This window comes from Choloepus didactylus, chromosome 14 (assembly GCF_015220235.1).
Source record: "Choloepus didactylus isolate mChoDid1 chromosome 14, mChoDid1.pri, whole genome shotgun sequence".
In the NCBI taxonomy this organism is placed as follows: domain Eukaryota; kingdom Metazoa; phylum Chordata; class Mammalia; order Pilosa; family Megalonychidae; genus Choloepus; species Choloepus didactylus.
In genome coordinates, this window is record NC_051320.1 from 60,378,905 (window position 1) to 60,394,925 (window position 16,021).

Here is a 16,021-nt window from a genome sequence, read left to right on the forward strand (position 1 = left end):
CTAAGCTTCTATAAACATCAAAAAACTAAAAAATTAAAAAATTTTGAAAAAGTTAACAAATTCTAATACTTTTCCCCCAATTTCATGATAGTTCCAAGACATGTTCAAAGGAATAAATAGTTTGCAAGAAGTAAAAAGGGAAAGGTAAATTGGGGGCCTGGAAAATCCATAGGTAATCTAACTGGATAATTTAGCCTACTTGTGGGGTCTGTTGGATATGGTCTAAAAATAAAGTATAAAAATAGCTAACATATGAATAGCAGTCTATACTTTGCAAAGCTCTCACCTGTGATCTCATTTGACCTTCATGGCAACCCCCCATGCTGGTTTGACAGATGAAGAAACCAGTGCTAAAGAAGGCATTGCCCAACACACACCAATAGTGTCACAGTCAGAATTAGAATCCTAGTATGAAGATATCATATTATAAACATTATATCACCAGGAAAAGTGTCATTTTTCACTTTCTTGGTAGAGCATGGATTTTTGAAATGTTTAACTCAACCGCAAGCTACCTGTGGATGTGGCCAAGCAATTTTCCAATTTCACTTACTGATTCCATTTACTACACTTAGCAATGAAGAGTGCCCTATCTGTTCAGAGTCTGGTCCCCTCCTGATTACACTTGTGGCTAGATGGTTTCAACAACTCTTGGGAGATAGATACATCTTCATTATTAACTTCCTCCCACAATCTCAGCAAGTTTCACATTATGTTGTTACCCTGTCTGCCCATATACTTTCTCTCCCTCTTTCTCCATGCTTTGGCTTAATCTCCGCCCCCCCCACCACCCCCCCCCCCAAAAAAAAAGACTTACTGCACTTGTGATGCAATCTCCCACTTAAAGGAGTTTTGTCTTCTGAAAGACTATAAAGACTTCCAAATAATGCAGCATGTTAAATTGATCCAACTTTCCCCCTGACCAGACCACACATTTATTAGATGAAGGTGGTGAAGCAGAAGTTAACACCCTGTCTGGGTTTGGAAGCAGCACTTAATCGAGTCACGAGATCTATTAGAGAAGGTTGAAAGATGCAGAGAAGCTGGCATAAATCCTCAGGGGAAGAATCTCTTGCTGCAAAACAGAAAGCCAAACACGCTTATAAAACAATTTTTTCCTAGCTAATAAGATATTCAGTGCAACCTTTTTGGGTCCTTTTTTGATTCTGAATATTATATTTACAGAGGAAGAAAATAACTGAGAAGGAAAATACACACAGGCAGCATGGTATAGGGGATCCCACAGATTTAGCTGATGTTGCAGCTTTCTGGCCAGTGACCTTGTGATAGATGAGTCATCACTCTTAGTCTCAGTTTTCTCATCTGTGAAATGGGATCCCATTGCGCTTCTCACAAGGCAATTTTGTAAGAGCCAAATAAATTAACGTATGTGAAAATGCCTGGCATCTTCCTAGAGCCCTGGAGTCATTCTACAAATATTAGCATCCTTATAGTTACACAATTCTATTTTTTAGAAATGTTTTAAATGGCCAGTTTTCAAGTGCTTTGCATTTGGGCATGAAGTAAATCACCTTGCTCTAAATTTAAAGGACAATGAGGTGTTCAGATGTTTGTGTGCAAGGAAGAAGAAAAAGGAAGCCTGAGCTTCAAATCCACCCTGACTCAGCTCACACACACTGCTTCTCTCAGCACTGGCTCCCAAGCATCAACTCATCGTACTTGTGTAAACGGGGTGTGGTTTGCTCTTGTTGAGCACAAGCAAGCAGTGGTCACCAGGATCACGTGGGTTAGAGAGCGGCCACAATGTGGACCTTTCTCCCCATCTTTTAAAACACAAGAGGGATATATGGGGATGAGAGTTGAAATAAAATAGGAAATCCAAAAGCTCTCTGTAAGAGAAATTTACATTTTATACCAATAAGCCTGGAAAGTAAGACTTCCTACTAAAAAGAAAAACAAAACCAAATCAAGGAAGCAAATTTAAAAAAATGACCACAATGCAGTCCAGTTCACTGTGAGTTCCCTGAGAACTAAAATAATCTAAATCATCTTTGCAAATCCAATGCCTACAGTACAGTGTCTAGCATATAAGTGGTGTTCAATAATGTTCTTTTATGAAAAGTATAAAGCATAAAGAAAACATTTATTAATAAGTTCAAATGAGATTCATGTTCATACCCTAAAGACAGGAACGTGGATATAAAATTAGAGTTAAACTTATTAAGACAAAATAAAACAAGCTAAACTGAAAAACTAAAAAAAAAAAGAAAAAGCATTGAAAATTTAAGTTAAAATTGGGAAGCCAATTATAAGAAATATACACCAAATAGAGCATGAAGAAAATTGCCGGCATAAATCACCACCTTTTAAAGCAAAGAAAAGCACCAGAAAAAATAGTGAATCCATTTCTAAGTTCTAAAGAAGCCTCACCTCTGCCTGGGGAACAAGGCTTCTGAAGGTGGGTGTTGATGCCACAGAGTAAAGCTCCCACACCTTAAATTGAGGCTCACCAATGTCCATGACCCGCTTACATTTACAATGTCCACAGTTAGCCTCCCAAGCAGGGTAAGGACCTTGAGGAAACAGATCTATACAGCGGGAGAAGAAATCCAGGCCAGGCCCCTCCACTAACCAACTACACTGTCCAGTCAGAAGTACAGACAGCCAAGGATCATCTGACATTTGAAGAAAAAACAAACAGCCCAAAAAGAAAGGCCAAGATTTTTTAAAACCGAAAAACTGACTTAGAAAGAAACAAAGATAATCCAGGAAACAAAGATAAGTTAAATCAAAATGAAACATAAAACAACCATGGAAAAAGGATAACCAGAGAACAAGAAAGTTTTCTTGGAAATAAAAATATGATTACCAAAACAGAAGTTTATTAGACAGGCAGATGAAGTAAAGTAAAAAATGTTTCCTAAATGTAGAACAAAAATTCAAAGTTTAAAACAAAAGTGAAAATAGTTAAAGGACAAGAAGGATAAATCTAAGAGGTCTGATGTGAGTTCCAGAAGAAAGAAACAGAAAACAAATAGAGACAAAATAATAGAAGAAAACTTCTCAGAATCAAAGATGAGTCTTCAGTTTAAAACTTGCCTCTGAGCATGAAGGGGAATTTTAAAAAGGCCTATTGCAAGACATAGTTTTAATGAAAGTCCTAGAGTCCTAAAATGAAGAGAAACTGGAAAAAACTTCCCAGATGGTGAGAAAATTTACTGAAAAAAAGAAAAGATTATTTTGGCATTCGCCTGTTCATCAGGAACACTTGGTGCTAGAAGAGAATGAAATAGTGTCTTCAAAATTCAGAAGGGAATAATTCCGCACCTAGAATTCTAAGCCCATCCAAATCACCAAACGAGCTTGGAAACAAGGCATCAGAAAATTTACCTTCTTCACACTCTTTCTAAAAAAAAATTACCTGAGATTCTTCAAGGTCATTCAAGAAAAGAGGAGATATGGGAATTAATAAATAGTATATCCAATCTGGAAGCAAGTAGAAGAGAAAGCCTGCAATGACATCTGTATAGCAGGCTTGGAAAGCAAATATCAAAAAAGAAACAGAAAGTCAGAAGATTCTTCTCCCACAAAAGTCTCAAAATCTCAGCAAAAAGAACATATTCCAGTCAATAGAAGGTGTGATGAAGAAGCCGGAAACCTCATGAGTGGTAAAGAAGGCGTCTGTTTCTTTTCTCAATCTAGTTTTAAATGAGCTTATTGGATGAACTCCAGAAAAAATAAAAAACCATATAAGGCAATAATGGTTCAAATATATAGCAAACTAAAATAAGGCATGCTTTTGAATTTTATTGGAGTGTAAAAAAAAACCATTTGGCCTTGACACTTGCAATTTGTTTCTCCAAGAGTTAACTAGTATTCCAAGTTAGTGACAGAACTTTCTCTGAGGTTCTATTTTCACTAATTGCTTCTACAGAAATTAATATTTACAAAATCCTAATATTGTAACTGTTCTAAATTTTAGACTAATCTATAGACAAAGCATGGAAGACCTAATTATAGTTAGAAAGTCAACTGTAATGCCATAAACCCTATCCATGTAAAGATGATAATATATTGATAGAAGACAGAGCAGGCAAAAAGGGATGGTGTGGGTCTTTAATTTCCTTATTCAACCTAGCAGAGAATCAAGAGATTCCACAAAAACTAATAGCCAAGAAATATAAATTTAAGTATATTATTTGAGTGATAATTATTACTAATAAAACTCAGTAAGATAAACAACCAAAATTGCTTTTCTTCATAGTTGGGAGGCAACTGAGACTGTCTAAAATTATAAATCACTAATTACAAGCTTATAGTTTAGAATTTTGGAGGTGACCACCCAAACACCAAAGACAGATATGGTTAAAAATTGTTAGCTCTAAAGAGTGGGCTGAGGTGTTTGCTTTCCACTTAATATATTCCAAGCATATGTTATTCTTTTAATAATGATTTTATAAACAGCAAACGGTGATAATATTTTAACTAAAATTTTAAATGTAAGACCTAAAACCAAAACCAATTAAATATAAACTTGATATCCAAGTTTCCTGGACTCTTTTAACTAATTTCTCCTTGAAAAGAGTGGAGAGTAACAGAAAATATTTGGAATTTAGAGTCAGATGGACTTGGGTTTGAATTCTAAGTTCAGCACTTACTAGTGAAGTGGTCTTGGACTTAACTTACCAATATTTCCTAAGCCTCAGTTTCATCAGTCATGAAACAGAGATAAAATTTAGCTTGAAGCAATTACTATGACTATTCTTAAAAGATAACGTGCATTAAAACACATTAATGAGATAATACATAGCAAAACTTGAAATGAGATAAGATATATGAAAATATTACTATGTGCCAGGCACATATTAAGCTCTCAGCAAACAATGCCAGTTGTTATAATCACCACCTCTCACATTGCTGTCTTCTGGGTAAATAGTTGGCAATTCAACAAGAAAATCAAATTTAATAGCATTGTATATCTAGGCTACTACAATAGAGATGCTCAATAATTGGATGTCTTTGTGCCTCCTGGAGCAGTGCTTCTCAAATGTTAATAAGCACATGAATCATCGGGGTTCTAGTTATAAGTGCACATTCTGATTCACTGCATCTGGGATGGAGTCCAAGGTTCTGCATTTCTAACAAGCTCCCAGGTGATGCCGAGGCTGCATTCTAAGGACCACATTGAGGTTGACAAGACCCTAGATGACAGAATGAGCTAGGAAACTTTCATATTATAAATCTGTAAGGCTGAATTATTTCTTGTTTCAACAAGATAATAAATTGCTATTGCTGTATTTTATATTCAGAAATTATGTGAGCTAATAAGCAAACACAGACAGGGCAGATGAAGCTTCCTTAAAACGTAAGTGTGGTCCGTGAACCCATGGCCCTCTACATTCCCCAGGGATCTGGCCTGGGGTTTGCTGAGGCAGGCACCATGTGAACAGTCTGGTACTGTTTATCCAGCCCCTGCCCTCCTGTTGAACACATGCAAAGGCATCAAAAGGGAGGAATTGGGAAATCTCTCATGCTAATTTACTCTGGAGCTCTGCTATCTCTTTTACAATTGTGCATCAGGGTATTTTCACAAGTACTATTGCAATAAATCTGACTCAACTAGAACACCTGGAGAGACACTTTAAATATTCCCTATTTGCAATCTCTTTGGAAAGGAACTTAGCAATATCTCCAAAAATTACATATGCATTTACCTTTTGAACCAGCAATCCCACTTCTAGCAATCTACCCTGAAGATGCATTCCTATGGTAGGTTAGACAGACTAATGGTCCCACAAAGATGTCCATGTCCTAATTCTGGAACCCATGAATATGTTACTTTACATGGCAAGGCAGATTTTACAGATGTGATGAAATTAAGGACCTTCAGATGGGGGAATTATCCTGATTTTTCAGGTGGGTCCAGTGTAATCATATGGGTCTTTAAAAGTGGAAGAGGGGAGGCAGAAGAGGTCACAGTGATGCAATGTGACAAAGACTTGACCCGTCATTGCTGGCTTAAAGGATGGAGGAAGGGGGCCACTGGCCAAGGAATGCAGGTGGCTGGAAAAGGCAAGGAAATGACTTCTCCCCTAGACCCTCCAGAAAGGAATGCACATCTGCTGATACCTTGATTTTAGCTCAGTGAGACCCACATTGGACTTCTAACCTACAGAACTGTAAGAGCATAAATTGTTTTATCATCGTTTTAAGCCACTAGGTCTGTAGTAATTTGTTACAGCAGCAACAGAGAACTAAAACACTTGCTACAATCATGAAAAAGCATATGCACAAGGCTATCACTGAAACCTTATTTATAATAGCTAAAGATTGGAAACAAGCCAAAAGTCCATCAGTAGGAATCTAGGTGAATAAACACAGTGGCATACTCTGTACCTATAAAAGTGTATGAGGAAGATCTCTATAACTAATGTGGATGACCTTTAGGGAACATTTTCAAGTGAAAAAAAAGCAAGACAAAGAATGTGGTAATAGTATGCTACCTTTTGTATCAGAAAGAGAGGAAATAAGAATAAACAAAAATTCTTATTTTGTAAAGAGAAACCATGTCAGGATAGGCCAGAAATAAATTAATAAAAATGGTGATTTATGGAGTGTGGCATGAAGAAGCTAGAGAAGGAAATAACACTTCTCTGAGAATGTATTTTTTTATATTTATGATTTTTACTTGGGGCTGTATAAATGGCTTACATATTCAATAAATAAAATAAAGTTTAAAAATAATTTAAAATAAAATTTAAATGTTCATATTTAAGTATAATAGCTTTCTTCCTACACCCTATATTATAAAACCTTCCCTAGGTGTTTCTTTGTCTCCTAATGTAATTCTAACCCAGTGCAAAACAAATACCTGAGATCAAGAAACTGCTTCCTGACAGCCCTGTCAAAATCATAGCTTGTTGAGGGCTTAAGATTGTCCATTTTTGCTGATTTTACTGTTTTTGTTTTTTTTTTTTTAATCATATTTTAACATTATGGCTCTGATTGACAGGTCATAGGACATGGTAGACTTGCAAAGCTAATACTTATAGAAAAACCAATTTCATAGAGTTGGCAACAGCGCCACCTGGTGGGAAAAACACAATACTGTAACTTTGAAATAGTGTGGGTTTTAAAAAGTGCTTTTCTCTTTAATACTGAAATTTTATTATATGTGAGGGGGAATGCCTTCAGACATAGTTGCTGAAAGACCTTATTATCCCCTGTGTGAAAATGAGCTTACACTTAACACAAGATATTGGATTAAATTTTTCAATATGCATTTGGCTTGCATGAAATCCTTACTTAACCTCTCATGCAACAAGAAGCAATTTTGACAATACTTTAGTATCAATTACAGACATGCCAAATTTCTTTTTGTAGTTTTTATAACATATATTATAAAAGTACAGTCAATTTCAGTTAAAACAAACAAACAAAAACAGCCAGACAGATGCTGAGATGATTTGTAACACCATTTTGGAATACCTGAGTTCCTAAAGAGGACAGGATAGAAGCTACTAGTCCATCCCTGCAGCACCTAAAGTCACTGAATAAACTACACCTTATTTGCTTTTCATCCTTCCTTTACTAGTATTGGAAAATGAATGAAATTATTTCTCTGACCAATCCGTATCAAAAATAGATTTTCTTTTTCCTTTAAGATAATGACTATTTAAACACTCACTGAACTACAGAACTGCAGCCTTACTCGGGCAATTTGAGGTAAAAATAACTTTGCATGAAATTTTAAAAATAATAGCCATAAAACACTATTTAGATAACTGCTTCCATTATTCCCACACCTGTGTTGCTATCAGACAATTTAATTCAATTCAAAAGTTATCTGTTGAGCGCCTACTAGGAGCTCCAGAAACCCGGGTACCAGGAGGGATAGTGGAGACCCCAAGCAACGAGGGACACTTCTCTGAGTTAACTGGGGAGCTTTGCATTTCACCATCTGATTTACAAGCAGGTTGCTAGTGGTGTTAAGGTGGGAACATATGGCCAAAGAAAATGGCTTTGGGTTTCAAGCATGGAGAAGAAGTAACCTTAAGGAAGAGAGGCAGTTGCGATGCTAAACAAAAAGAACAATCTAGACAGACATGCACAAAAAAGAAAGAAAACGTAAAGAAGGAAAGTGGAAATTTATGGGCAGCTTTTTCATAAGCAAAAGCAGAAGTCACGATGACTTGACCTTACTTTGTAGTGCACCCTGAGCTACAGCTGAGGTTATTTTCAGGAAGTTACCGTCTCTCCTGGCGTCCGCTATGACCTTCGCTGCCGACTTGCTCATCACGTGCACGATGTAGAGCGGGCAGTTCACGGCGCTGGCGATGGTGATGGCTCGCAGGGTGGCCTCGGCCTCCACGGCTTCCGGGCGGCACAGCTCCTGGCCCTCGGGGCCGGTTATCCCTAAAGCCAACATCTTCTTGGCCCCCTAAAATGATAACAGGAACACATGCATGTGCAAGAAAGGTTTACTAACAACCAACTCCATTTTCTTTTAAATTAACTACACTGACCAGGCTTTTAGAGTGGTACAGGTATGTGTGTGTGTCTGTGAGTGTGTGTGTGTGCAAACGGTGTGTGTGTACCATGCGTGTATTTGGTAAAAATAATTTGAGTCCTGTAATAGAATATGTTAACTTTTCATATGCATATTTCACAAATTATTTTGATTGAACAGCTGAAAAAGATAGAAGATTAATTTTAATATTCTTCGAAAAGCAGTGTACATAGGTACTTATTATTGGTTCAGAACAGAGAAAATAAAATGAAATTTGCTGGCCCCAACTACTAGATCCTTGTTGAAGTAATAATCAGAGTGGTAAAATGACTTGCCCTCTGTCACACATTTAGAAACTGGAAGGATGAAATTTAAACCCTGATCTGTTTTGAGTTTACAGCTGGTGCTTTCCTCATTATCTCACCCTGCCTCCTGGCCAAAGGGCCTCTGTCTCACTGTCTTTACTGGGAACTGAACCTAGGGAGAGAAAAGATCAGCTAATATAAAGGATAAGAGACAGCTCTTTAAATCATGCAGATGGTCTACCCTTTGTGCATCAATAATGGAATGACCATGAGAAATAATTGGCATCTAGATTCCTCCAGGGCATGTTTTAATACTCAGCTTCCAAAAAGAGTAGGACTTTAAACAGCTGCCTAAAACACCACTTAAATATTCAGATTACACTGATGTCAGCCACACTTTGGCATTCGAATCAGCTGCCTGAGCTATTAAAAATAAATAAAAAGTGCTGGGGGACATAGAAAAAAGTTTGTGTTTTTATATTAAAACATGTTTGATAGCCCATAGCTGGTTTGAAAGGGGAAAAATCCTCATACAAATGCATATGCCATCTGAATGAATCTAAGCAGTGACCTTAGCAAACCAGATTATTTCCAAGCCACAGAAAATCAGCTTCTATATTTCTGTTTCTCCAATGTTATACATGAGTTTATCTACTTAAGGACAATCATCTTTGCCTAAAGTTATGGCCATTTTCATTTTTGTAGAAGGTTTGGAACACAAAAGCTTACCTCTGCAATTAAGTCTCCATTTTCTGCATGGACCTGAGCAATTGCTCCAATTTCCTTGCACTGAGAGAAGGCTGCATACAGCTCATTGTCCCCCACCATGTACAGATCTTTATAGGCCATAAACATCTTGAAAGAGTTAACGCCTTTATCTTGGGTAAGAATTTTCATTTCTTCTTTAACCTAAAAGGTGCCAACAACACGGAATGTCACTCTTTAATGTAAATGATAATTTCAACCATCTCCAAAAGGAAGAGACCTTATAAAGAACAGTGTAATTCCTGATAAATGTAAATAGGGACTTGCTCTTTCCCCCAGATTATAACCCATTTCATCTGACAAACTGCTGCTACTGCTGTGATAGTTTTAAATCATGAAAGAATGAACAGTTTTCCCCCAAAATATTCCATTTGTTTTCCTGGATGTATGATTCTCAGCCCATCTCTCGATTTGACGAAATTATTCTAGAAAATGAAGCCTAAGCCATATGGCAACAAGAGAAGCAATCAGGGGTCTGGAAGGAATCAGCGCTAATGTGAGGTAAGGGTTTATTCTCACATTTGAAACCCACAGGGTAAGTTCTAAGAGGGAGGGAGTAGAAGATGCAGATTAACCCAGGCTGGCCTGAGAAAGCACAGGCTCAGCGTTTAACTGTGGAGCCAGGGCTGAACCAGTCTGAAGTCTCAGGGGCCCTGAGGGTTGCCTACGGTTAAAATCAAGAGGAGCTCAAGTAGATTGCCCTTTCAGATCCAATTCAGGTCTCACAAGGAATAAAATTCCAGTGTCTGATTTTTCCAAGAAGAAATTTTGTTTGGATCCTGTGGAGTTGAGATTATTCTGTAGATTGACCTACTCTTTGAGCATTTGCAGAAATTAAAAAGTGAAGAATATAATTATTTATAAGAAAACAATTACCTATAATATTATTGTTTAATTCTAACACTTTTATTTTGGTATAATTGACATGCAATAAACGGCACATATATAAAGTGAATAGTTTCATAAGTTTTGGCATCTCTATACACCCATGAAACTATCACCATAATCAAAATAATGAACAAATCCATCATCTTGTCTATTTTATTTTAACCTGCTGGTTAGAGAAAACAATCAGGAAGTCACAACCTGTTGCAGATACAAAGAACTACTTTAAATCTTTAGGAATTTTTCATTGCTGGCATGGCTATTATAATGTGTCGATCAACTGTGACTTCTGAGTATTTCCTGGAGATGTTGTAGTTGAGAAAAAGAGTATTTTTAAAATTATATTTAAAGCATTTATAATTCACAAATTAAATATTAGGAATGGCTCTTGTGAATAAGCATCAAGGATTTATCCTATCATCTGTACGTATTTTTTAACTTGAGTATTTTTCATTGGTAATGTTTTCACAGGATTCAAAATTCAAAAGATACAAAAGAACAAGCAAAGGAAAGTCTTTCTCCTCTCCTGTTGCCCAGTCACTCGGGAGGCAACCAGTTCCTTGCATTTTGACAATACCAGTTTCTTCCTCTTGTATAGCGCAAGGACTATGGGATTAAGTGGAACAATTTGAACCCCAGGTGGTTCACCTGGTCACTCCACCATGTCACGCCCACATGAAGGCTGTAGTCGCAGCAGACTTTGGGGTCAGCCCAGCCCCTCCAGGTCTCAAAGGCCTCGATGAGTGAGCCGCCCTTCAGAGGAATGGCAAAATCAATGATCATGGTGGTACCCCCTGCCAGCGCCGCCTGAAATCACAAGAGGGTTTCAACAAGTTTAGCCATCAATTTTCCAAGCAAGTCATTTACCACATTGAACAATGTGCATTTGCAAGCACTTCAGCAAGCTTGATGGGTGCAGAAAATTGCACATGGATGCTGCCTGTTTAAAAGACCCAAAGGGACATGAATAGACTTTCCATACATTAAAGTTGGAAGTATTAAACTGCTGGAATTGCTTCTGCAGAAAGAATGGCATGCCTGATGAAATGGAAATAGCTTTTACCCAAAGAGAGCAGAGCAGTGACTGTAAAGAAAAACCAAAGTAAAAAAGTGGAGAAGATTAAAAAATTTTCTTCTCAATAAACTATATTCATTATTGGAAAATCCCACTTAATGAGGATCACTCTTGGTGAATTGTTTATTCACCTGCCCATGAACCAGGCAGACTTCTGGGAGACATGATTCCTGCCTCTCCCTCATCTTCCACAAGATTAATTAATTAAGGGAAGATTAAGGGGTTACCTAATTAATCTTCTGTTAATTTACATCTTAATTTGCCACTGCTAGGTGTTGGTTCTGACCCATCTCATCTCTCACCTTGACTACCATAAGTCTTGACAGGTTTTATGTCTCCAGTTTTGCCCCAGCCCCTCCAATCCAAACTCGTCCCTGCAACAAGGGGGATATTTCCAAAGCCCAAACGTGACTACTTGACTTCAAATGCTTCTCACTGCCTTTGGAATAAATTTGATCTCATTAATATGGTCTATAAGGCCTTGCATGATCTGCCTCCACTCTCAACTGGCATTTTATATTGCCAGACTTCAACTGGCCTAACGCCCTTGGCATATATTACATTACTTACGACTAATTTGAAAACTAACTTGCCAAATCAAGAGTCTTTGGTTACCTATTTAAATTGACTTTAAAACCATAAGGTGGCTAATGTGCTTCTAATTGTATTCAAACAATGTCGGTGAAGAAAACAAACCTAGGCAGAGAGTCGCGACAGCACTATGGTTAAAAGCAGGAATGTTGAGGGCACAAAACTCAGATCTTATATTATCAGCTGTGGTACTCTGGGCAATGTCTTACCACTGTGTGCCTTGATTCCTCACCTGCAAAGTGAGAACAGTAAGTGTATCTAAAGCACAGGGTTGTTGGGAGGGTTTAATGGAGGGAAGGTATATCAAGTGCTTAGAACAGTGTTTGATTTAGGCTTGATAAGCTTTAGCTGTATGACCAGGATGTGTCTTATGCTTTGGCAGTGCTGTTTCAGAATTAGAATTTTTCCACTTTTCATACATTGTTTCATCTCACCATCAGAAATACGGTCATGTTACAACACAGAGGGAGATAATGTCCAACTGCATCCCTGTCACCCTCCCCCACAGCCACCCTGACACACTGAGTGCTCCCCAGCCCACCTGGCAGACCAGCTCTCTTCTACCTCCTTTTCCTTGTTTGCATCAATAGATTTTTTTCCTTAAGTCACTTGGCCCCACCCCAATTCCTTTTGCTCTCAAATCTCCTTTCTGTACAGGATCCTGTACTTTTACCCGCCTCCAAATAACATTGCCTCATTCATGACAAAACTATACATATTTGCATTTCTTAAGAAATCCCTGTTGCTGCAATAACAATGTAGGAAAAAAGTTCCTTAGAATGTACTTTTATTTGAATGCAGATTAATCTTCCCACCTTCTTCCTTCTCAAAGTGTCTTCCCAATGCTACACAGACATCTTTGAAGATGAAGGGCATTTTTCTAATAGGAAGTACTGTTAATTAAAGTGTTAGGAGAAAGAACTTTCTAGTATCAATTGAACTAGAAATTAAAGCTTAAATACCTATTCTTTCTATTCTTTCCATATTAAAAGTCTACCATATGCAGAGTGTGGAGAAATCAGAACCCTCCTACATTGCTGATTGGTATGTAAAATGATGCAGTCACCTTGGAAAACAGTTTGACAGTTCCTCAAAAAGTTAAACATAGAGTTCCTATATGACCCAGCCATTCCACTCCTAGGTATATATATATCCAAGAGATATGAAAACATGTCCATAAAATAACTTGTACACAAATGTTCCTAGTAGCATTCTTAATAGCCAAAAGGTGGAAACGACCCAAATGTCCATCGACTGAAAAATGGATAAACATTGTGGTATATCATACAGTGGAATATGTGGCCATAAAAAAGGAATGAAGTTATCATACACACTACAACATGGATGAATCTTGAAAACATTATGCTAAGTGAAAGAAGCCAGTCACAAAAGACTACATATTATACATTTCCATTTATATGAAATGTCTAGAATAGGCAAATCTCTATAGCAAGTAGATTAGTGGTTGCCAGGACTGGGGGGTGGGGGCTGATGAAAATGTTATAAAATTGATTGTGGTGACAGTTGCACAACCCTGTTAAAATTCTGAGAAACAACTGAATGGTACACTTTAATGGATGAAATTGTATATGTGAATTGTATCTCAATAAAGCTTTCACCACAAAAAGAAGTCTACCACATGCATGCCATTCTATGGAGTGAAAGGGTAGAGGGCAGAAAAATATATCAGACAAAGATTCGAACCTCAGGTTGTTTATAGTCTAGAGAGGGAGACAGAAATATGAATAAATAAGTATAATAAAATAATTAGATTTTAATAGCAGGTAGAAAGTAAACTTATATAACAAAAGGTAAGTTAGAAATCACTAATGAGAGGCTAAAAACTGCTAACCTCTCTAAAAGAGTTATAGATGAAAGGCAACTGGAAATTCAGAGGAAAGAAAGATCAACTTAGAGATCAGAGAAAGCTGGGGTTTAAATTAGGATTGGGACATACATGTAGAAGTTGCCAATGATAATAATAATAATACCTAACTCCTAGTGCGTACTTATTGTGTGCCAAGAACTGTTCTGGTGTTCTGTGTGTCTTAACTGTTTCAATCACCACAACTCCACAGTAGGTACTATTAGTCCCATTTTGTAGTTGAGGAAACTGAGCACAGAAGCAGCAAGTAACTTGGTCAAAGTAACACAGTTATCAAGTGACAAAGGTGGGATTGGAGCCTGGGACACCTGGTTCCAGAACCTGGACTTCCAGGGAAAGGGAATGGCATGGGGAAGAAGCTCTGAGGAACCAGGGCCCATAGGAAAGAGCCCGCAGATTAGCAGAAGGACGCAACGGAAGAATTAAGACTATGGGGATGATGTAAAGCCAAGCTTCCCAGGGGAGGAAGACAGGGCAAAAGTTGTCTGCAGGAGGGAAGCGAGTCAGGCAAGCCAAGGTTTTGACTCAGGTACTGAGAGGATGGCCAATGAGAGGACTGAGGAGGAGAGCAGATCCAGCATTTAGAGGAAGCATGAGTTTGAAACGCTGGTATTTGCAGAAAGGGAGAAATGCCAACGTGATGCTAAGGAGCAATCAAGGGGAGGAAAAAGATGTGGCAGTCACCTTGGAGAGGATGCCAGAGGGGTCCTGAGTGGCTGAAACGACTGGAGAGAGAGAAGAGAGACATGGTAATATGATCCACAATAGCATGTGCCAGAACATGCCAACACTTGGCACAAAAACAAAGCAATCCTGAGTCAATATAAAAGGGTTCTGCAGTAGCTGTTTCTGGGCAGTGTGATCACAGGTTGTTTTCATTCTCCTCTAGTTAAATTTATTTCCAATATTTGCTAAATTTTCTACAACAAAAGCATAACTTTTATAAGAAAAAATAAAGATGTTACATATATAACTACATATAAACATATATATGACATAAATTAAGCAGAGAGGGTGACTTGTCTTTTTAGACTGAAGATATGATGGTCAAAGGTCCACTTTTCCAAAACCACAAAAGATTAAAATTCCTGGGGCTGCTGTCTGAAGTCTCCCTAATAAGGATTTATCACAAGTCTCCATCTTCTAATTACCTAGGAGCAGGAAAGGGAGAAAAGCACAGACACTTTTCTTCGTTTCTTCTTGTTCTGTTTCTCCTCCCCACTCTTCCTCCCTCTCCTCACCCCTCACCCTCAACCCCGGGAAAGAATTTAGAGAAACTGCAGTGCAGGGAGGATAGTCTGGGTCTCCGTGGGCAAAATGGATGAAAAACTGAAATCTGCCTTTTTCCAAACCGCTAGGACCTTAGCCGCGGACGGTAGGAAGCTCCGCTGAGCCCGACTGAGCTGTGACCAAGCACCGTCTGCGCCTGCGCCCCACCCTCTGCTGGGGCCTCTTTCTTCCCACGTGTTCTTCTACACTTCCTGGTCACCCAGAAAGCCCCGTGGCTGCCGAAGGGTATCTCAAGTTCTCCGGACGTTATTTCACGTTTTGAAAAGTTCCCTTCTTTTTTTCCCACCGGATCAGGTAAGCCATGCGCCGGCGCTGCAGATCAGTGATCTCGATTCGTGTAGGACTCTCCCAGGTGTGAATGAAAGAGACTTGCCCCTCCCGGGAGGTATCTGCCTCTCGAAAGAGGAGCTTGTTAAAACACCTAGACCTGGGTTAAGCACTTGATAGATATTAGCTCATGTAATCCTTGCTAGAGCCCAGTGAAGTAGGTATTTGCTTGTTTTACAGTCAGGGACACTGAGGCTCAGAGATGTTTGAGTGCCTCTCCAAGGTCACATAGATGGTAAATGGAGGAGGATGTAGCTTTGAGCAGCAGGTCTTACCATCATCCTGCTGGCCTCACCCTACCCCGTGAAGGCCATTTCACTTCATACGATCTTCCATTTAGCATGATCTGATTTCCAGCCAGTTGCCACAGAGGTGGGTCAATCAGTGAATCACTATTTTGAGAATTGTATAGGTTGGTAAAGTGAATC

At 38.4% G+C, this 16,021-nt stretch overlaps 1 protein-coding gene across 2 annotated transcripts in view; it reads right to left on the bottom strand.

Moving 5' to 3' along the window:
- DPYS (dihydropyrimidinase) overlaps nt 1-16,021 on the bottom strand; it is an 89,450-nt gene that overhangs the window by 63,244 nt on the left and 10,185 nt on the right. For both annotated transcript variants that reach the window (XM_037802894.1, XM_037802895.1), the window contains exons 2-4: nt 11,074-11,232; nt 9,505-9,684; nt 8,212-8,401 (exon numbers count right to left, since the gene is read on the bottom strand). In XM_037802894.1, coding sequence (XP_037658822.1) covers nt 8,212-8,401; nt 9,505-9,684; nt 11,074-11,232 — 529 coding nt within the window. The remainder of the gene's footprint in view (nt 1-8,211; nt 8,402-9,504; nt 9,685-11,073; nt 11,233-16,021) is intronic.